Here is a 24,422-nt window from a genome sequence, read left to right on the forward strand (position 1 = left end):
TAACTTATTTCACTAGGTGTGTATCCACTATCAACTTTTGTTTCTCAAATAAACCTATTTCCATCTCATTTTTCTGCATCAACCCAGTCTTTCCATTCCATTTCTCTCTTACAGGCATTTTCTCACTAATAAAAAACCTCCCCCCAAAAGGCTGTGTTTCTGAGAGCTGCTAACAGGAAAGCCAGAGGAGAGTCTGCTGTCAATAAACCCTGAAGCACTTCCCTGTTCTTTCTATCACTCCAATTCCCTCTTCTCTTCTGCTGCCCTTTGCTGCCAATGCCATTTTTTGAAGATACTCCTTTCATCAGGAAGCTTTCAAGCTGGAGGCAAGGGAAGAGGCGGCATTCAAGTCTTACTGTCAAGTCAGGACAGCAAGAAGCTTGGAACATGCACTCACTTTGTTTCTGTGAGAATTTAAACCAGAAATTTAAAAAATGTTTAGGGGAAACTATAGCTTGTTTGTTTTCCACCACTCAAGAAGAAGGAATATTTCTTTAATGCTTTTTTTTACATCCATCTTCTGCAGTAGAAAAAGAATGGGTTTTTTACTTAAATAAAAAACGTCAAGTGATTCATTCAATGCTTTGCTTTTATAACAGTGCCTGAAAACTCCCTTGCAAAAATTATTTCGATTAATCAAGAGCAGCATATGGTTTTAAACATTATTTTAAAAAGAGTAAGTTGTTTGCTTGGTTAGTTTTTTTTAATAAAGAGATAGCTTATGAGTAAAACAAAGCCCAGCAAATCATAGTAAGTGAACAAAGACTGCCTATCCTTAGGATGGAAAACACTATACAAATTATGGTGATGAGATGTATGTCAGGAAATTAGCTTGTCTGGCCAGCACCTGCATTCAAGATGTGGTATACTGTGGATGGGATGAAAAGGAACCTACAGGGACTGTTCGTTTTGCTTTTGGTTTTCACTTCTTCTTTTTAGATTTCATTAGAAATCCAGAAAGCAAAGCTGTAAGAACGGACACAGTAAGAGAGGCTAGAGAGAAATGTGGGATACTTTCAACTATTTGTTTTAAGATATGCAAATGCTCTGTGCATGGTGAGGGTGGAATGGGCAGGTCTGCCACTTCATCAGTCAAGTTAATTTTATTCCAAAAGACACATGAAAATTAAAATTACAAAAATATTCTCTCAAGTTTGCTTCACGTGTCAAAAAAAATTAAAAATTCAACAAACAAAAAACCCCAAAACTTATGCTAAATGAAATCCTAATGTCTCTAGTTGACAACACTAAGGCATCATAAAAAGTTGAAACGTAAGATGGAACAGCTGGACAAAACTATGACTAAAAAAACCCTGAAATCCATGTATTAATTCAAGTTGACTAGGATGCAAAAAAAGAAAAGCATTGCTGCACTGGAGGACCAAAAGCTGACTTTTTCAGGGATAAGTCATATGTATTTTGGTTCTAAGCATATTTCTAGCTCTTTAAGTGTGTCAAGCAAATGCACTGACTGTCAAGATGGAAATGCCCTGACAAGACAAAGAAAGGAAATATTTTAGGATGTCCTTATATTTTGTAGTTTTTGCATATCGCTGCAAACACAGCCTCACATTAGCTGAACTCAGCTAAGAAGATCAGAGAAACTTCTTTGCATGGCCCCTTCAGCAGCTGACACTACCGATGCCAAAGCAGACAGGCCTAGGAAGGAAAGTGTCTTGGGAAAAAAAAAAGAAGAAATAAAAAGTGCATAAACCACAACAAAATTATCCATGGTAGGCTGGAATAAAATCTTCATGACATTTTTATAAAGTACTTAGACTAAGGGCATTACTTTAGGTATCATCTTTCAATCATGAAATCTCAAATTAAGAGCAGTGTGACAGTTTCAAGGAGAAATAAAAGCTTGTTGCTATGGCAATCAATGCTAATTCTCTATGCCAAGGAAATGTTCAAGTCTAATGGGAAAAAAAAAAAACAACCTACAACAGGAAGAAAAAAAAGCCCAAAACTATACTACTTACCAGAATTTAAGTCACGTCCAGGATTGAAGGCTCTGCTGTTGACAGTGGTAGACAGTCTATCACAGCTAATAGTTCTAGAAACATTGGTGTTAAAATTTCCATCAAATCTGAAATGACAACACAGGATGAGCAACCTAACATTATGTATTAAACCTACAGAGCATTTACAATGGAAATGCATATTTTTGAAATTTCAGTGAAGAGTAATCATTTTGGAAACTCCAACATTATACATATTTTAAGCGTCCAGGAAAAACTACGAAACTGAAAACTAAGGGGGATAAGCTCATCACAGCTGGATTGCATCTGCTTTCTACAATGATATATTCCATTTTCCTCCACAGCATTCCTTGAAAGAGAGGATCATAAGAGAGTGTTTTAAACAGTAGAGGTTCCAGCTTGGGAAATGTGTGTAGCATCCAGGAATGCCATCAGGAAGTGTTTCCTCCTGCTGTTGAATCAACCTTTTTCTTGCTACAGACTCTTTCACCAGTACTATTATTTCATCTTTCACTTTTAAAAAATTTATTCCAAGTGCCTTGCATGAAGAGGATTTCCTCTTTATGTCTTTATGAGAAAGATCTAATAGAGCAATTGTAAACCTGCTTTCTGTACCAAAACTTGAGGATTTACATTCCAAATAGTGGAAGGAACTTGACAGTGTGAAGTACTGTTACATTTTGGTTAGGAATAATTCAAATACATTCACAATTCTAATGCAAAAAGTATTCTAATGCACAGTTTGAATGATGAAAACATATAATTAAACCAATGTCTTAAAATTTAAATAAAAAGGGTTTTAAAGGGTTATAAATAACTAGAAACACTTCTGAAGCTTTCAAGGACTTAAATGCAGTTTTGTTTCATTTACATAGGCCAATTTTATTTGTTAACATTTTTGTCACCTTGAACATTTTGATTACATTTGACTTATGATAGTGTGATTATCCTAGTACTTCAAAAAACTATCTATTTCCTATCAAAGAATTTTTCTACCATCACCCTATTCCTAAGAAATTACAACAGACTGCAAGCGAGGTCTGCATAACGCCCTGTTCTGGACGAAGAGCCTTAACTAGCCTGTCTGGCATGAAGGCTGATAGGAAACGAGTCTTGGAGAGAAACCAGGCAGAGTAGGCGTGTGTTCAATACTGTCAAGACTAAACCAGCAACTTACACAAAAAACAGCTACATCAAAAGATACTAAGCAACTTACTTAGTATTAATGGCACGTCAAGCACTGCCTTACATCTATAGACCACTCACTCAGTGCCATGCTAATGCTTTCCATTTAGCTCCATGCACAGTATATTTGTGCTTAAGGTTCTTTATTTAGTTGTGTATTGTCAACTGCACTTAATTGCTTAAACTGAGGTTACATTTTTTCATAGACAGATGTGTATGTACACATACCAACACACCCACACATATATGCTATCACATAGAGGAGACCCAAAATATTGCAAGAAGTGGTATGAAAAACAAGCATTGTTGAAGATTTTAATTAAGAAATTGAAATCCAGAAAGTTCCAACTCCTTCAACAAATATGGTGCCCAGTAAGAATGGAAAGACGCTGATTTTCTGGTTCTGTCCTTACAGAATGCTTGCTGTAAGGGCTGGGGTTTGTAGACACAAACAGACAATAAAACAATGAACTTCTAAATCATCTCCTTAAAACAACAATTAGCAGAAACAAAAACCACAGACAGATGGAATTGGTTACTGCAAGGAAATTTCAAGTTCTGACCACAGGAAGCAAGTATTTTTAAGCAAACTAAAACTCTCCTAATCCAGTGTATTTTCTTTCAGCCCAATTCAAAATAATTTCATTCTACAGGGACACAGCTGCAGCAGCCCCAAGTCAGTCAGATATAGGATTTTCTGAGAGCCCCATCTCTCAGTTTATGGGGTTCACACACACCGGACACAGGAAAACCTTTTATGACTTAGAAGTGAAAACTAACTAAGAAAAAGAAAAATTTTTGTTAGTAGGCTTAAGATCATCACCTCTGTAGGTGACTGGATCCACTTTCAGAAAATTTTAGCATTAGAAAAGCAGACAAATGCTCCAGAGAGGAGCTCTGGAGTTCACTGCGAGCAGCACTGCTGTTCCATACCCAGGCCATGCGTTTGCCTTTTGTTCATGATTCATGTCAGTATAACCATATTTAAGGTTGGGCTGATTTTTTTTTGTTTGTTTGTTTAAAGCAGAGGTTTAACTTCTGTTATGAGTGAAGAGTACAGCATAGGCTTCTCACAAGCTTAGAAATTTGTCCTTCAAGTATAGAAGTAATTTCCAGAGACCTTACTATTAAACTCCTTAATGATTTTCTGAATTGCAAATAAGTAAAATAGTCTTTTATGCAAATGCGTAACAAAACCTCAGACACTGACTTCTTTGGTCTTAACATCAGATTAAATTTTGATTCTTGTAGAGTCACAAGAAGTCTCATTTTACAGAGCTAGAGCTCATCAGACCAGAGGCTCTATTTGAAGAAGCTCTAATCAAACTGAATTTTTGAATATGCAAAAAGTCAGCATTATTGATTACTAGCCACTTAATTTTAATATCTTCACTGCCACATACAAATATCAATAAAAACAAGGTCTCCTTAAACTGGCATGCTTTAAAATTAGTTTAATGTATATCCATAAACCCTACACACATCTTAAACTGCATTATTCTTAAAGGAGATGAATGAGACTACCAGTGAACAGTTAAGAGTAACTGAGACACCACCATTTTCTGATCCCTTCTCAAACCTAGACTTGGGGTCTAGGAAATATATATTGGAAATAATTAACTGCCCTCCACACACTTTAAAAAATATGTGGAATAAATGCAGTTTAAACACAGCTCTGTCCATTTTGGTCAATACTTTTATATGCATATATGAACACTGGGGGAAAAACCATATTTTTAAGTTGCAAACCTTCTACCATATAGGTACAAATGTATGTGGAGAGTGCAAGTTTGTGTGTCAGGGAGTCCCAGAGCAGCCTGTGCACAAATTGTCTCTCTCATCTCTTTACAAATACTTTACATACCTCAGTCTTTTGACATAATCAGGTTGCCCTACATAAACACAAACGTTTAACTTCACTTGCCCTCCTCTGTCCCCACCTAACACATGCAATTAAGAACTTGCTCATCACTAGTGAAACATTTTTAATTGCAGCAGCTGCTCAACACATCGAAACCACTCAGTGATGAGCAAAGTGAATAATGCTACATACAGCGGGAACAAGAACAGGCAGCTAAATTCCTTGCTCTACAAAAAGTACTGTGGGTTCCTTATTGGACGCAGATGTTCGGTGCTTTTGGTATTTTATCCAAAACAGCATAATCAACAGCACTCCATCAGTGATGGTGTTTTGATTCAAGACTCAGATAGGGGCAAAGAGCTTTTGGTGATCTTCTGCATTATCCTTGTTCTTCACAGTGAGGAACAGAAAAACGAATGAATGGGCAGACAGATAGAAAGGTCTCCTGTCCTCTTGATTGGACACTGCTACCATGAGGTTGTAAGCTATGTCAGACACCGAAAGTAGCCGGACCGTGATGGCATGGAGCTCTGCATGGGCTCATCCACTCAGCCAGGAGCTGCTTATTGAAATTATTGGTAACCTGGTCTCTGAAAACTCCTCAAAGTCCTCTCCATTGAGAAAAAGACTTGTCACTTCACAGGGATGTAGTTGTCAGATCAAGGCTTTTCCTATCTCCATTAAAATGTAAAAACTTCAAAAAATTACAGCTCCTACCAAGCAAGCAAAAATATTGGGTTTTGTCAGCTAAAGAATCTCAAGACTAAGACCGATTGATAAAGGACCAGTTTCAAAAAAAGCATGTTTATCTTTGGGCAAAACCAGATGGAGAAGAGCTAGAGACTGCAAATTAAACATCTCCATGCTAAAGAAATATTTCCGAGGAATACTAAAGAACAAACTCTTAGGGAAAAATAATGACTTTTCAGGATGTTAGCTAATTGTCCCAGCGCTCCCATCAAAATCTATTAGTGATTGCAACAGGATACCTTGTTAGCAACTAACATTATTCATGTCTCAGAACATGGGCAGTAAATGCTGGGGTTTCATTCAAAATTATCTGGAATCTTCCTCTGCTTTGGTTTTATTTTATGCCAAGTCACTCCTCACACTCACTCAAAGTGACATGTGCATCCTGACATGCAGTTCTGATGCCACCCAAACTACTTGCTTTAAATTACCCAGCAGAGAAGTTGTATCTTGATTCAAAATGTTGAGTGTATTGCTACATCACTTCTTTGTACACACAAAGCTGCCAAACTGAGTTTCAGGTGTCTCAGTCATGACAGATATTAACATGGGGTTTCAAGCAGATGAACACCAGGTCCAATTCTAGCGTGCCTTCTAGGAAGGCAAAAATAAAGTTATCATCCTCAACTGCCCTGCCACAGGCACTTCTGCAGCCCCAAACTGATCGTACCAGCCAAGGGGATCAGTGCTTCAGCTATAAACACCCTGTTTACTTCACAACCTTTACTGGAGCATGTCGAAGAACTTCAATGCAAAAAATCAACAAAGTCCCTCAGCTTTTCTCAGCAAGCAAGTATTATGTTACCCATCAGGAAAAGGAAGACATAGATGCCTAAATAATCTGCAGCAGAGCTGTAAAAGGAAAGCAAAAAATTACTGCAGCCCAGCTCACCCCTCTTTTCTCTTGCTACAGCACACAAGTAGCAAAAAGAGGATACAGTTAATGGGAAACTGATATGAATAAAATATGCAGAAGAAGAGTTGTTTTAAACCCCGTAAATTAAAGCCCAGCCCTCAGACAGATTTGTCATCCTAGAGCAAGGACTGCTCCAGACTGAGCTATGTGGGATATCTACTTCAAATCTCTTTTCAGGTGCAGTTTGCCTTAAAACTGGCTTTTTGCACTTTGCAATGGAGTGTATTTTTAAAGTGTGACTGGTTCTGTGATACAAGGACCTTGAGAAGAGACCAGCTCCTGTCGCAAATGTATGTCCTCAGAAAACCAAGACCAGAAAGTGGGCAAAGGCAGTACTGTGGCAAATTTATACTGCAGTATTTGAGATCATTTTAATTACACTGGAGAATTTTCCATGTGCTTCTTTTGGGTGCCCCTAAGTTGTTTCAACTAAGAATGTGCTATTAATCTATTTGGCAATCTTCACCATTAAAGCAACAATTAAAACTAAAGCCTCAACACTGCCATATGGCATTTACAGTAAATGCTTATATTCTTGGCTGTAGCTACTGGTTTTACCTTTCCTACAATGTATTTGTACTTTGCATGTTTTCCACACAAGTTTCAAACCATACAAATCTTCTCATCACTTGCATTGGAAGAAGTTAAACCAAAAACTTTAATATTCTAAGATTTGCAGACAAGCATTGATCACCACCCTTTCTCTGCACAAAGGAGATGTAAGTTTTACCAGTGTCTCCCACTTTTGCCAGCAGCAAGACTGTGAGGACGATAACAGCGATGGCTGACCGAGGTCTCTTCTGAGATTTGGCCCAGAATGTTCTAGGTGGTAACACATCAGCCAACACTTAGGAAGTCCTCCAAAATCCTTACCAGAAAAACACAACAAAACCTGTATTTAGCTGTAATTAGGTTTTGTACTTACTTAAACGAGAGCAAAAGGCATTGGCTGAAATTCAGTTTGAAGACAGGCCCCCTCACCCCATCCCCCTTTCCCTGCCTCCCTCTAAAAAGCCCGTCCTTCTGGATTCACTTTAATGAACAACTGATCGAAACTGCATCCCGAGGGAGCAAACAGAGCTGCGACTCCCACTTTGATCTCTTCCCCATGGAAAAACGCGCTCCCTGCCTGGCTTGCAAGATGTTCATTTGATTGACATTTGCTCTGATGTGCAAACTGCTTTGAACTTCAGACGTTAAATTCCCATCAGGCTGCACTCATTTTTATTCTCCTTCAACAGGATTTACAAGCAGGAGATCAGCAAGTGTAGAAGATAAAATAAATTTGCAGAAGCTTTGAATCTTACATCAAAACAGCGCTCAAGTGAGTTCCAATTGGATTTTGTTCGGCCTGAATTTACAGTGTAAATCAACCTCTTTTGTACAGTTTCATTTTAGGGAAAAATGAGGGAGCTGCATATAAAAATGACACTTGAGCAGCTACTGAGGGGTTCTCATTGTTTTAAGACTCATTTCTTTCCCTCCCTTTCCATTCACACAAATTTAAAACTGATTTTAGTATGCAAATGAAATTACATAAGTTCATTGAAAATTCAGCATTTCCTTTGAAATTCACAACTAGACCTGCTTTCTAGATTGTAAGGCAAGATTTTAACTTATATTTTACATACTTAAATAAAGACTTAAATATATGGTTCCCATTGCATCTAAACAGAATGTTGAAAAACAGTGTTTTTATGAATAAATTAAACAAAAAGAAGCTACTGATGATTCAGTTAACCAGTTTCTTCTGGCAAGGCATAGAAATTGTTCCCATTATTTCAATTACTGCTTGGAAAAAAGTATACTTGCTCTCAGATGTAAAGAAAGCGTATTATTGGAAGGAGGACTGCAACTCAGTAACACAAACTATTCCAAAAACCACTTTTTCACAAGGAACTCAGCCACATTTACAAAGTAAAAGCAACAGTCCAAGAGAGCAATTTCCTAAATACCTGCTACAGTTTATGGACAAAACAAGGTCATGCCAAGACTAGCACTATGCACACTCCCTACATTTTCTAGAAACCCTCAGGCATTACTGTAGTCTGAGACTTTGCAAGAACAGCAAATAGATCTTAAATTTCATTTAGTGTGGCCCACCCACTTCTCCTTTGGAAGCGCAGCTCTTCAGATATTGCAGCAACTGAAGGAACTGAATGGGATTCCCGTTATCTTCCACTTAACTGCTCCAGAGAGGAAAGATAAACACAGAAAGAACTGTGATAAAATTGAACTGCATTAGCAAATATTTAACCATCTGTTTAAAAAAGAAAAAAACAGGCCACTTCTGAAGGCGATATCACAGTCAGGGAGTAAATGATTTTCAAAAATAGGTTTGTAAACTCACTTATTCAAACAGCTCTATTAATGTTTGTAACGCAACACTGCCAAGTAGTATGTTTTACCAACAAATATTTCTCCATTCCGTTTCCTTTCACAAATTTAGATAAATGCATTCCCTAAGCTCTTATCAGCATAGTTAAACAACAAAAATAGATTTCCAGCCATCTTGAAACATGTATGTTAGCAGCAGAAGCAAGAGCATTAATGAATGGCAATCTGTCTCTAAACATGTTTTTTGTAGATGCGTGACAACTTCGCATAAAAACCACCGGTGACATTCATTTCTGTCCCCCAGGGTAGGACCAAAGAGAAAGGGAGATGTTTCCACCAGCACACGTGTATGTTCATATCCGTCTGCAGGTGCAGGGCTATTGGGGGACCATGGTTGGCCATGCCACCCCTCTCAGCAGCAAGGCAGCATGAGAGGCAGCTTCCCGGCACTGCAACTCTGCGCTCTCTCTCCACTCAGGTCCCAGTCACAGGCAACTCAAGGAAGCTGTTTCCTGCCCTCTCTCACAGACACCCAAGGACATGAAATGCTGTTGCACATCAGAGCATGATGGGTCTTAAAAGTGGGCAGGAGAGGAGAAGGATCTAGACTGGGTTAGGGAAGATTTTTTGTCTCCCTTTAAAAGCATCGTCTCTTTTTTTGTTGGAAAAGCTGCACGGGTAGCTGCGTGTTTCCTCACAAATAAGAAGTTATAGCCTCTATTTTTTGGAAGGTAATCTTGCTGCAGATGTGAAGGGCTTTGTTATGTCAAGAAAACCTCTGGAGTGCATCAGTTTTGTAAAGTACATACTTGCAACTGCGTCTTCATGTGTACTTATCGTGTGAACATAACTTTAACTTACCTGGCAAAACGGGAACTGTATAAAACTACTTCTGAAAGTCTCATACAAGAGCCAGCTAGCATCAATCACAGCTTCTCCTGAAAAAGGCATTTTGTACACCAGGTGGGTGATGAAAACATTACACACATCAGACTTACTCTTTTGTGCAGAAAGATTTTGATTTTCTTTCATCTGCAAATATTCAATACAAAACACCTATTTGATCTACATTGCCATCCAGTCCGACACCATCTTTATGAAGAAAGCTATTTCAGTTGTCACTCACAAGTCAGACCATGCAGACCTGCAAAGTTACAAGTCCACACAAAGCTAACGCTTCCAAACCTGCTTCCCAAAACTAGTTTAAGTCACTATTTAGACACTTTTCACAACTGACACATATCCTATAAGTTCCCACTGAAGGTGCGGGGAAGCTGCAGGTGCTCAGTACTTCTGATAAATAAACACTGTTAATTCTTTCACCTACCCTCTTGCTGATACTCTGCTACAGCCCCATCTACACCCCCCACACATCAGGCTGTTAAAGTTCCAAGACTCCCTAAAGATCTACGGAGGGCTTTCTCAGGAACAAAGCATCTCAGGCACGACAAACAGGAGACACCACCTTGTACACAAAGGTATCTATCCTCTCTTAAGAAGGAAGATACTTGAATTAAAACATTGTCTTGTAAATAACCACCCAATTCAATCATGATAGGGAATGTCTGGAGACAGCATGAAACCTGTTTCTCATGGCTTCTTCAGCAGCCTTTATTAGTGAGGAAACACAAAGCCTTGTTTTTCCAGCAGGGATTTCTTCAAGGATTAGAAGATGCATGTCACTTGACATCCATTTTCCTTATCTCCCATCAGCTTATCCATCCATTTTGCTAAGAGCCCGGAGCACTTTATCCACATTACCTCTGGTTGGAGCAATGCCTTTTCTCAACTGCTATGGGCATTTCCCCAACGCATCACACAGCCCTGGGAAAAGGAGCAAGTCTCCAGGCTCTGACCCCACGGACACAAATATAGCCCAGATACCAGATCTTTGTACCTCTGAGCTTGTCTGAAAGCTATGCTCTCTGGTTGCACTCTCCCTGCATTGCCATCATGGTTTTTTCATTCCCAAACCTTGATTCAGTCGAACTGAAAATACCAACTGGTATATTTGAAGAAAGGAACGGCAACAACTGAAGAAAAACACACAGCCCCTGCTCCGATTTAGCAGTCCAACTCTGCTTAGCTGTACTTGCATATATACTTAAGCGTATGATTAATTTCCATTTACACAAGCACATGTTTAAACACTTTGGTAAACCAGATGAGCATGAGCATAAGCATATGATTAAATGTTTATTGAATTAAGGCCTATGGAAAAGTCTCTTGCCAAAACCACTCAATAGCCACCAACTGCACTGCTTCATCAAGTTGGTTTTGCATATTCTTATTTATTTATTTATTTTTACCACTTTCCAAAACAAGGTGGTTCCATTGCACAAAGCTACCTTGGTGGTAAGAACAAATATGTGACTGCTAGTACTTACACTAGTTAGGCCGGTATATGTTGGGTACAGTATAGTAACCAAAAGCACAGTCAGGCTGTTAATTTTAGTTCAAAACTAGTCACTATGGACTGGAATCACAGTCATGGAAACTTACTCATTTGGGCTCTTCACTGTAAAAGCCAACACCACGTAATGGCAATAAAATAAATATTGCTTTCCCTGTCATATCTTACTACTTGACTAAATGAACAATTTAAATGCCAAGTTCATTTTATATCCCAGTTTGCGCTTTGTTAGTCCTATTTTGTATCATTTATTTGTAGTCACCAGGTGTGGCATTCTCACTATATATCTCAAGCAACAGGGCAAACTGTCTGAAGCCAATGCCCAGACAAATACAAGCAAACACAAGACCACACATGGCTAATTTTGTTAATGGTAACAACAAATATAAACTAAAGATACAAAGCCATCAAAAAAACTCGGGGGAAAAAAAAAAAAACAACCAGCTTTTCTACACAATAGTTCATCACCTTGACAAGTAATTTTCCCAAAACCAATCCAAACTTGCTGCATTCCCAACACAATGTCAATAAGCTAGACCACAGTGTGAAAGGCTGATGGAAGAATCACCTGACAGCATGAAGTGCCCCCAGATTTTCAAATGTCACCATGTGTTTAGAGACTGATCACCATGTAATAAACAGCCTTAAATATTGTGGGACAGGCCTTCAAATCTACCTTAAAAATACACCCTGAAGATAACATGCTTCTGACACTGTTCCTGCACCAACTGTTTACTCAAGTAAAGAGGCCACGCAACAGAACACCTCCCTACACCAAGAAAAAGAATACACAGTTTAGCAGTTGTAACACAAATATTTCACAACCCTCCTGAAGGAAAAACCATAGCCCTAAGGACACACACATCTTCAAGGTACAATCTAAAGCCAAGTTTCTCCTGAAAACAGCAAACAGCACCGACAAATCTGTGTCTTTTTCAGTGTGACCTCTTCTATAACAGCAGCTAATAAATTCTCTAAACCAAACTATTATAATTATTGTTGCTCTAACACCAGTACTCCTCTGCCCAACACTAAACACACATCTTTTAAACATCAAGGATAAGCTGACAACAGCAATGGCACATCTAACAACTTCTTACAAGCGCAGGCCTCCTCATAGCAGGAACAAGTTAGTCCAAAAATTAAAGGTAGAAGAACTCAAGTAAATCAATAGCCTTCAAAATATGATGACAATATCCAGGTGGGAGATACTGTGTCTGTGTTTTAAAAATAATTCCTAAATCCACATTCAAACACTTATACATGTGTTCCAGTTCTCCAAAATCTAACCGCTAAGGTTGGTATCTTAGTTTTTAGTATTGTCTGTCAAAAATCTCAGTTTATGTATCTCTTTGGACAAAAAAAAAAAAAAAAGCTATTGGTGATTTCAGATAAATCTGCCTGCAAAGAACTCACCCCACTGGCTGTTTCCCCACTTTTAACCAGGCCTAGAAGTGCCCAAGGGGGATCCTGATGAGCATGTAATCCTTTAATTTCAATTGAAAGTTTCTGCTTAAAAAGAAGGTTATCTCATTTTGAGACTTATATTAAAAATTCATCTCTTTTCTGGAGCGGCAGGGAGATGATGACAGATTTGAGGTAGCTGATGCTCAACAGGGGAACAGTGTTTGGTACCAGCCTGGCTTTTCAGGAACAACCACCTTGTGTCCATGTGAACCATTTTACTTTCCCTTTTAGCAGGCTTGTGTCAAACATAAGACCTAATAACATCACCTTGGATATCAACATTAGCTTTTTTCCCCTTGACATTTTCACCGAAATGGGGAATCTCCCTGAAGGAAGATGCCACAAAGAAGGAAAATGAAAGGAAGAGCAGCATGTAGGAGAGGCAGGACAAGAAACGACAACTGAAACGATGGCAGAAGTGTTTAGACAAATCAGGTGATGAAAGCACAGCGCTAACAACTGGGAAGTTAAGTTTCAGAAGGAAAACATGTTTTTACATTCTTTCTTTGTAAGTCTCACAGACAATTTCCTAAAGATGGCAGTAGGGGTATTCCTGATAAGCCACCATTCTCAATCATACACACTCGACCAGGTCTTGCTGAAGTGTTGTCTGGAAGATCCTGCAGACCAACAGACTGGTCTGGTAACTACTTAAGCAGATTTAGTATTATCAATCCAAGTAACTAAATAACAAGAATCCTATTGTAGAGCCTGAATGAGGAGCTCTGCAAATAGAATATTCACCTCTCTGCTTTGCCAGCTGTGACCTCCAGTTCATTTTTTGAAACACTTACTGTGAAGGATCCTTATGCAAGTCCACCAAGGATAAAGAAATTTCTAAAGGACTTCCAAGCTAAGTAATTTGGAGGACAAAGTGAAAGAAAATTCATGAAAGTTTCTAGATTAAAAGCAGACCTCTCTTTTTATGTTTTAATGAAAAATTATGTATTACTGACAATAAACCTCCTCATTCGTCCTTCTTGTCACCCCTTGCTTGGAAGGTGTTACTGCTGGCTGGCAGTTCCTGCACGGAGAGATCAGAGGGCAGAAAGGTTTTCATTCTCAACTAATTCTTGACCTTTCTACTACCGCTGCCGACAGCCTAGCTATTTGGCACCAGATATGCCAGCATTTTACACAGACACTTTGTCCAGCAGGAACCGCACTGTGACCACCAAATTTTCACACAACCCAACAACAGGGCACCCGTTTCTTTGGAGTCACCTGAGGCTTTCTTGGAGTCACTTGAGGCTTTCTTACTTCCATGCCAATCAAAACAAACACAAAACCAGCAAGTGGCGTTTCTCTCCAGCCACAGATTCATACCACATATTTGAATGCAGTGAATATTTTAAATCCTTATGTAAGTTTGTTTGTCCTTACATAAGCAACTCTGCTAATGACACCGAGCTGTGTGGTGTGATGGAGGGGAGGGAGGGAAGGATCCATCCACAGGGACCTGGGCAGGCTGGAGAGGTGGGACGGGCAAACCTCATGGAGTTCAACAAGGCCAAGGGCAAGGTCCTGCCCATGGGTCAGGGCAATCCCAAGCACAAATCCAGGCTGGGCGAGGAGGGGATGGAGAGCAGCCCCAAGGAGAAGGACCTGGGTTGGGGGGTGGAAAACCGACTGTGAACCAGCAACATGCGCTGGCAGCCCAGAAAGCCACCCGTGTGCTGGGCTGCACCCAGAGCAGTGTGGGCAGCAGGGCGAGGGGGGGGATTCTCCCCCTCTGCTCCACTCTCGGGAGACCCCCCTGCAGTGCTGGGTCCAGCTCTGGGGGCACCAACAGCAGAAGGACACGGACCTGCTCGAGCGGGGCCAGAGGAGGCCACGAAGATGCTCAGGGGCTGGAGCACCCCCCTGTGAGGACAGGCTGAGAGAGTTGGGGGGGTTCAGCTGGAGAAGAGAAGGCTCCGGGGAGACCTTAGAGTGGCCTCCCAGGACTGAAAGGGGCTACAGGAAAGGGGGGAGGACTCTTGATCAGGGGCATAGGGATAGGACGAGGGGTAACATTTTAAATTGACAGAGGGGAGATTTAGATGAGCTATAAAGCAGAAATTGTTCCCTGTGAGGGTGGTGAGGCCCTGGCACAGGTTGCCCAGAGAAGCTGTGGCTGCCCCCTCCCTGGAAGGGTTCAAGGCCAGGTTGGACGGGGCTTTGGGCAACCTGGGCTAGTGGAAGGTGTCCCTGCCCAGGGCAGGGGGGGTGGACTAGATGATCTTTAAGGTGCTTTCCTCCCCAAACCTTGCTGTGATTCTATGAGAAGCAAAGGTTAATATCACGCTTAAGAAAACATGAAAGCACGTTGTCATTAAGCGAAGAGCTGTTTTATGAAGTTAGATTGCAGAAAATGCTTTTAATATTGATTATCCAAATTACCTTCCTCTCTAAAATGTTTTTAAATCAGACTGATTTATAAACAATGAAAATATACTCTGTAATCAAGGTTTGTAATTTATAACAAGCAGAGAAAGTTAATCTTGTCTTATCTAGTGCATATGGAAGTAAAAGTTTTAAATGTTCATTGTTTAAAATAAATTATTACACTGTTATTGAAAAAATCAGATTTTCTATCACACCTTCCTACAATTAGGAAACCCAAAGAAGTTTCTGCAAATATGCAGCATAGTACAAGATTAAAGACAACCAACTGCCTTTAGACTATTCAAAACTCTCCAAAAGAAATGGAAAATGAACAAATTCGCTTTCCAAGCAATATACTCAATTTCTGTAAATCTCTCTGTGTATCGAACAGCAGCACGTCAACTTGATTAAACTGTAAAGCAGTAATTTTAGCATGTGATGTACTGACCAACTCGTGATTTTGGTTACTGCACTTCAAAGGAAAAAAAAAGGCAAACCAGAAGTCCCATGACTAGCTTCAGAAGAGTTATTCAGGGTAAGCAGTGCCTTGCTGCAAAAACGGTATCTTGGATATAGACAGACTCATTCTGTATAAAAGACCATTCTATGCAATTAAGAGTTGAACAAACTTTTTTCCATTTTGTTTCATTTTACAGCCCATTGGAGCTGAGTCCCAGTCCTTGTTTAGAGCTCCTCATTAAATATGTACGTAGTAGAAACATAGAATAAGAGGACAAGATAAAGAGCACCCTTGGAGTACTGTTTTCCCCCATTTCTCAGAGTTATCAAGACTGGGAGAAAATACAGGTTATTTTGCAATTAAAAACTTTCACATTTCACTTTTTTCTTCACATATTAAATGACAGCATGAGTAATTCAGTATTTAATACTTACTCCATCATAGACGGTGGAATTGTACAGCAGTCTTGGATCGCAGTCAAGGGCGATGTGAGATGAGCAGTATACGATGCTTCCACTACTTGCTTGTTACGATTCACAACATCCAAGTAACGGTTAAACTTCTCTCGAATTTTTTTTGCCAACTGGAAGAGTAAGAAGAAAGATGAAAATTAAGCCAGTGTCTCTGTATTACCATGTTTCTTATTAACAAACTTGAACGGACAGTAAAAACTGCATGTGTTAAAGATAACAGTTGTCTGCTTTGCTCACTGTACTTCTATTTTGTTGGCTTAAGCACTGTGAAGCCAAGTAATTAATAATATTGGCCACAGAAAGCAGTCTATGCAAAAAAACAAGCTCAGGATCCAGGCAACCCCAAATACTGCCATGCCTATTTCTCTGTTCAGCAGCAGCCTCCTCAGTCAGGTGGGTCTGCACAGAAGTATTTCACAGCTCCTTTCATGTAGTTCTCAGTGCGATTTGGGCAAAATAAGCCATCCCAGTTCTTGCTTTTTTCTTTGTATCACCCACTGCTTTCCGGGGGTGGGGGGTGGGGCGGGGAGGGACACACCACAGGCTCTTAGCTGAGCATCTTCCAAATGATTTTCTTTATCGATCCAGCAGATCGCTGTGGCTAGTCATAAGCTACAACAGTTTAACTACAGACTTCAAATAACAAAATGAAAAAATCTGTAATTGACATTATATTATAACAGAATGAAAATAATGACAACTGTCTTGCACAGGTGAAATTCTTCCACAAGCCTTTTGTTGTTAGAAGGCAGCCACCTATAAATCAGGACAAGGTTTAGAGGTTAGACTATTGCTTGTAAGAGCAGATGATCGTATTTCTCTCCTTTCAGAAAGTGAAAACAGACTGTCACACACCCCCCCCCAGCAATTCTCAGGCCTTTAAAAAAAATTAAAGTGCCTAATTTTAGAAATAGCAATTTGGGTACTTCAGCCCTTCTCTTTAAATGTTTCTTTAAAAAAAAAAAAAAAATCAAGTCAACAAATTTTTGCAAACAAATACATCTGAGCTCTGCATCAGGGCTTGCTGGTGAGCGATTCGAGGGCATGGTCGTGCCCGTGCCTTGAGCAGGCAGAGCCCCGTGCTCTCGCCGTGCCAGGCAGATTCAAAGCAGTCCCAAGGCACACGGTGTTAGCAAGGGTAGAGCCTGCTGGGACACATCACAGGCCTACGGAAGCTCCTGTGCTGTCGGATAGGAGCTCGCTTGTGTCTCGTTCATTAGGCACTTCACAACGAGCCTGACTAATGACTTTGCAGGGGAAAATTGGAAGGGAAAAATTTGCGGCTGTTATTTGAGCAAACGTGACAGTAAACACAGTTACTAGGAAGCATCAGGTTTTACAAGAAATTTACGGAGGCTTTTGCTTCTGGCCTTTCATTCAAAGGCAGAAATTAATGAAACAGAATAGGCACGTACAAAATTCGCTCCAGCACATCCAGTATCCTTTTCATGCCAACATATCTATTACACATAATCATCAGCCAAATGCATCCTAAATGAAAGAGAATAATCTCTAAGCAATACACTGCAGTGTTGAATACTCAGAAATACTGCATTTCTGCAAACTTTCTTCAGAGCTAAAGTTAGCTCATTAGTTCGTAACACTCATCTCTCCTGCTGCCTGTACACTCCAAACTCTATGGGGATGATTTAATGGTGCCACTACATTTGTGCGCCGAGAAACACAGTGGGTTGTTCCAGATCCCCTGGACTGACAAATGTCTTTCCTAACTATTATTAACAGGACATTTCATCATGATTTACTTCATTATGCGAATAACGAGGCCCACACTGATAACAGCATTGCCTTTGCCTGCATTGTTCCCAGCAAATGCTGCAGCTCAACGACAGGTCTCCTAGGAGCACAGGTTTTAATAGGACCTTGCTCAAATGACTTGCAGAATTATACCTAATTAGTTTTGTAGAATGATTTATTGCCAAGGCACCAGAGGACCACTAACGGTCTCCTCCATGTTAGGCATCCAACACTATTAAATTGCTCCCAGTTGTTAGATCATAACTTGCTGAGTAGTTCCTTTTTTATTTTCCAGTAAACTTTCTTTTTGTCCAACTGTACTCTTCAAATGTTTCCTTGAGAAGTGTATTCTCCTGAACAGTCTCAAACATACAAAAGCCAAATTTCCTAAATCAAAGCATTTAAGTTTTATGGTTACAAAGTTCCTCTTTCAGTCTGGGCAAATGAAATACCTGTGCTTAAGCACTATGTAAATCAGATAGTTGAATCTATACGCTTCCTTCTTGGTTTCCCCTACCTGAAATCACAAAAAGGGAAGAGAGTTTAAGTTTGCTGAAAAAAGCACCACACGACCATCATTAGCAGTAACAAAACTAACACTGAGCATCAGAACAAAGGACTCTTGTTTGGAATCACTGCTTTTCTCTGATAAACGAATGCTGTACAAGATGAGGTTTCGGTGTTGATGAGTTTTCACCTTCCAGGTTGAATAAGAAAAGCACCCCACAACCTTTGAATTCTACCCTGCAGCGCAGGGTCTGGATATCTGACAAATCTTTTTTTCAGAAGAGCCTATACCTCCGAATCTGATAAAAAGCAAATGCTTAGTACCTAAACCGAATGTCGCATTGAAAAACCTCTGAAAGGCTCAAAGTCATTACATTAATTTTATTAAATGGGATCCAACACGGGGCAGAGAGTCAAGTGCATGTCAGCAACAAGGGACCTGAAGCCTTGCAGAGCTACACCTCCCAGACCCGGCCCTGCACACAGACATAAGCACAGTTGGGAGAACTGGGTTTGTCTAATCTGAAGAACCCTAAAAATACTGCCCTCTGATAGCAAGAGAATACTCCCAACAATCAAAATCACTTTAAAAACAGCTAACTCAAAACAGTCACCAATGGCAAGATGATCCAAAAGCAATTTTCCATTGAAAATTGATTACAATGAATAAACCATGTTAAGAAACTATGGGTAACACTCCAATCAGCTGAAAAATTACTAGAACCAAATGGTTCTAATTCATCAAATTGAGAAGTATAACCCAGATAAAGCCTAACAAAACTAACTTAATTTTAATTCCATAGTTGGACTTCACTGGAGCACAAAAATCCATGACAGTGAACAGGCATTCCAGCTCTCAGTGATTAAAACAACAGCAAAAAATAATACATACTTCCTAGCTCCTCATCTATGCCTTGCGTGCCCATGCATGCATGCACACTCACATCATTAGCTCAGAAACATCATTCAGTTTGCAAAGTGATGCACTCCGTTGCTAGAGCCTGTCAGAATAAAAGCTGCAGGCTTAAATCAGCTTCTCATTTTTCTAAATAAAAAAACCCCAAATCTTTAACCAAAAGATCACTATTTTTCCAACACACACCCTGCTTTTTTTCACCTGCCTAGAGCTGAATAGCCGTTGCATACTGATGGATGCAAGACCCATACCACACTGATTACGAAACCTCAAAGGTACTGAAAGAAAGAGGTAACAAATAACAAAAGGACAGAGCACCGAACTATGAAACCATCCTAACATAATTGTTTAAAACATTTTTAAGGCAAAATGGAAAACTGTGTCCTGAATCAGGCACATAAAAGGGGCAGTAGCTGACATCCCATGCTCAGGTATACCCTTGGGTAGGTACCAAGTATGACAGGCATTTCCTGCTCCCACAGAAATGCTCAAAATCCCCTATTTTAATGGAGACTAAAATAGATCTGGATACCCTGAGATTGACATAAAATGCTATTATTCTTGGGTCAATTCTCAAAGTGCTCTTCACCTCATTTTAAAAAGAAAGGCTGGGGGAAGCCTTGCTCAGAATTCCTCATCTTTTTTTCAGATTTCTGTATTTCCTCCTTAATTTTAAGGAACTGAATAATAAGAAATGAGTGCTCGCTCCAAACAATGCAGCCATTAGCTCGATTTTTTTTATGTATTTTTTTTGGCAGCTGGCATGCAGCCAAAGCATTTCAGTTTGCAGACAGGTTGGACGGTAACACCTGTTTCTATTACCGCAGCACCCATGGGTAATGCACTTCAATTGTCACCATCTCCACTGACAACCTTTCATCACAACATCAGTGAGGTTCTCTAATTTTCCCAGAGACATTTTCCTCATTTGCATAGCTCCCTCGAGCTTTTTTTTTTTTTTTTAAAGCTTCGCTCCCCTCAAAGCTCCACAGCTCTGAAGTCTTCCCTTTTCAGGGAGCACTGAGGGAAAGCAGAGCTCCAAGGTTAGGTTTTATTTCTGGCTGTATCTTAAAAGCCAAGGTATTTTTAATGTTTTCAAGACTGTGTATAAAATATGTATCAATGAGGTTGACAGGCACGGATGCCATAATGGACTCACCCATGGGGATTTAACACTGCCGGGCTCCTCAAAAATTATTGCTTACACATTCAAGAGTTCAGTTAGTATTTTTATTGTTAAATCCCCTCTGTGAACCAGAAGAACCTGGAACAAAAGTACCTTTCTTCAACATCCACCAGGCACTCCTTCCCCTGTATCACAGTTTAATACTACTGTGCATCCACAGATTCTTATTCTAGAAAATTTTAAACATATTTATTCCTAACCTGCTTGGCTCTTGAAGAAACCACTGCTTCTGTACAAACCCAGAAGAACACAGAGGTCAGCAGGGACATGGCCCGAGAAAGGATCATAGAATTGCCACCAGCTTCTTCCCACACCTCTGCTTTAACAGATTCAAACCATTCCTACTCCTCTGGATGACACTGAAAATACACTCTTGAGCATGCAATCAGGATGCAGGAAACTACTTTCCAATGTGCACTTCTTTAAAGAATCGGGACTTATCTGAGGCTTTCCACCAGCTAGTAATTTCAGCAAAGCTTCCCAAGGTTCAGTCAAAGGAAGGAGATGTCAAACATGGTGCACAACAAAAACTAGAGAAAGGGCCACAGTGCCTGAAAGTTATTCTGAAAATACATTCAACACAGTATGCATCGCCTTTAATCACAAAGCTACAATTAATCATCATAAAATTCAACATCTTGTGAGCATATCACTTTTCATAGCCAGGAAGATGTCATGCTCAACAGCACAATCTAGGGTTTTTCAGCACACTGATATATTTCCTCTGGAAATTCAAACCATGCCTGTTGCCAGCTGCCATGCTTTGAGTGACATGGGACAAGTCACAAACTGAAAGATCAGGGGTTGCAGTGGCTGTCCTTTAATCCACGCTTACATCGCTACCAGGTAGTGCTGCGATGTCTCCTCCACCTTGGAAGGGATGAACAGCAGTTCTAAATGAGGAGCCCCAAACAGTCTCATCAGTTACTGTTTACAAAACCTGCTCCCTCTTTTCTCAAGAGTTCAAAAGCTCATTGCCCAGTCCAAAAACAAACAAACAAAAAAAACCCAGCCTCACCTAAAGCGCAGCACACTGACATGCCAGGTCTTACCACGCTGCACCTCGCCGGCCAAGAGGAAAGCGCTTATGGCAAGTGCAGAGCTTGCTCTTACCACTTCTACAAAACACCTGAGGCAGGCACATCAGGACCCTGTTTTGACTACATTGCCCAGGAGAACAATGTTTGGTTTCTCTGAGGCTGCTGTGCTGGTTTTGCAGGAGTCTGGCGCTGGATCGGTGCGACTGTCAAAGCTGTCAGCCATGGGCACCGACCGCTGACACGCAACAGTGGCCAAAAGCATCCTTCCTCCTGCCACGATGGAGAACAGTGAGGGAGATGCATTTTTCTACTTCGGTGACAGAGGCAGCAAATGCGTTCATCTGTCTCACCAGTACCGGTGCTGTAAAGCCAGGCAGGCTGTTGATGGCCCACGTCCTTCACCAGCACTGTCCCTGCAGCAAGCCTGTCCTTCCAGGCTGAGGCATAGCTTAATTTTAGAAAGACATGCCATCTTGGTAAAAAATAAGTAAACTAAATCAGATGATGAGGAGTCCTTTCATTAGTGAGACTGCAAAGAAGCTCCTTAAACTCACATATTAATTATTTTTATTACAAATACATTTCCTGAAAGAACAGAGAACATCTTGTGCGTGGCTGGTGTCTGATGTGATGCTGTCCTTGGCAAGGAACATGTAGAGAGCAAAACATGGTAGAGATAGCTGTGTCCCTTCCCACAGCTTATTAAAAACCCCACAACTAATAGAATACAACTCAGATGGCAAAGAGAAACAAGGAGAAACAAGGAATAGCTATGGCTCTGAATGTAATCCTACCACCTGGCAGTTGGTAACAGAAGAAGCAAAAAGCCAAAAACCAAACCAAGAGAGGTCTGGCTCTGAAGTAGGCTTAGAAAAAGTGGTGCATTATCTAACAAGTTTCACATGGGCTGTGTGGAAGTCCTCCAGAAACCAGAAGATGACAGCAGCCCAACACACAAGGATGCAGTGAAAGAAATCCATAATATTAATACCACCTGGGACTTTTATTTGCCTTAGTCTATTCCTCTACATGTGCTACAAAGTCACCCGAGTTTGCGAAACGGCTACTTGCTCTTTAAAGAGAGCTGTCCCAAATTCAGTGAGTGCCTGTGTCCGATTCAATTTAGAAGGCACAACTTCCATCCTTCACCATATTTTCAGAACTAAAGCTGATGTTGTCTGTAAATGGTGCTATATATTTAAAAGTATCTCAAAAAATGAGTGTCCTGCCAGGGTGAAAATTCCTCAGCAGCTGTATCCCACTCATGCAAGATTTCTAATTGTTCTAACTCCAACGAATAACACACACTTCACTGAACTTACCCAAGTGTGACAGCAAAATCAATATATGAAATCATTTTTGTCCACCAGGAATAGAAGAGCAATGCAAAGCAAAACTCTGATCAGTGGATCTTTCAGTTTGTAGTCCCCAAATTCACACAAAAAGTTCTCTATCAGATTGACAACAAATACGTGTAGATATTCATGTAGCAAAGTTTAAAAAAAACAACCACAGAAGTTTCACTTCAGATTATCATTTGATTTCTAATTTTCCTTTAACCATTTGATTTAGAGTCACAGAATCATTTAGGCTGGAAAAGACCCTTAAAATCTTCAAGTCTCAGCTTTTATAACTCTGAAATATAAGCATTTCTGAATTAAAAACATATTGTATTGCAAGAAGAATGCTTTGTATTACTGCAAAAGACATTTTTGTGGCAGACACAATTTACTCAATCCCAAATCATTAAAGATTTCAGCTTTGGGGGATTTATTTTTCTATATACCATTTCTCAAAAAAAATATGACTGGTAATCTGGTTCTACTAGAAATAAAATTGCATACCTGTAAAAAACAGTGGTTTGTCTCACAATTCTGTTCCTGAACCTCCCAACTAAACTTCCTTCGGTTTCTTACCAGCTCCTAGCAGATTTATACAAAAGTGATTCTCTAGGCTATTATTGCTATTTTTATGGCTGATAATTATGCTCTGAAGGAGCTAGAAGGAAAAGGAATGACAGTCTTCTAGCTCTAAACACAGGAGTTACATGGAGAGAAGGATATGTTCAACAAGTAAAAATCTAACGACAACAGACATATCTTATCGCTTGTGCATCTGCTTATTCTAAATTAAAACCTCCCTCTGTCCCTGTCCTTCCCAGCCTTTAAACAGAAATTAATATTCCCAGGGATATTCCAGCAAGGTGATTTTCAGCTGACATATGCATATTTACAGTTGATCCCAACTAATTTAATTACTTTATTTGCTACTGCTTCTTTCCCCAGGATGCATGGACAGACAGAAACAGAAGAAATTATTATGAATTTCTGTCCACAGAGATGCTGTTGCTGCTGTGCTCCAACTTCTCTGCCAGAGTTCAGGGTATCAAGACTTTTCTGCATGAAGCTGGTAAATATGCTCCTGCTCAAGTCTGTGTCACCGTCCTCTCTCCTCCTTGGAGCCCAGTTTTATATTCCCTATACCACAGAAACCAGATGTCTGGCAGGTCGCTGAACACACGCTGACTTCCTTGAAACAGCTAAATTAGATTTCCCCCTAATAAAACTAGTCATCTTCCACTTTATTTAGATCACTAGTTCACACCACTAAATTTTCATATTGTATGCAAGTTCTCTGATATTGAAGTAACTTACAGGAAAGGAATCCAAGTTACTTTTGGCAACAGCCATCCAATTTTTAATAATCTATTCAAAGCAACAAACGGTTTTATCTGTTACATACAATAGTAATTCTCTAACTGTAGACCTTAAAAGAGTAAGCAGTTTAACGTCAAAAGGTAAACCACT

General features: G+C 40.0%; 1 protein-coding gene across 2 annotated transcripts in view; it reads right to left on the reverse strand.

Annotated features, from left to right (window-relative positions):
* CACHD1 (cache domain containing 1) overlaps positions 1-24,422 on the reverse strand; it is a 111,501-nt gene that overhangs the window by 44,360 nt on the left and 42,719 nt on the right. For both annotated transcript variants that reach the window (XM_074831820.1, XM_074831821.1), the window contains exons 3-4: positions 16,173-16,321; positions 1,983-2,089 (exon numbers count right to left, since the gene is read on the reverse strand). In XM_074831820.1, the coding sequence (XP_074687921.1) occupies positions 1,983-2,089; positions 16,173-16,321 (256 nt within the window). The remainder of the gene's footprint in view (positions 1-1,982; positions 2,090-16,172; positions 16,322-24,422) is intronic.

This window comes from Strix aluco, chromosome 8, assembly GCF_031877795.1.
Source record: "Strix aluco isolate bStrAlu1 chromosome 8, bStrAlu1.hap1, whole genome shotgun sequence".
Taxonomy (NCBI): Eukaryota; Metazoa; Chordata; class Aves; order Strigiformes; family Strigidae; genus Strix; species Strix aluco.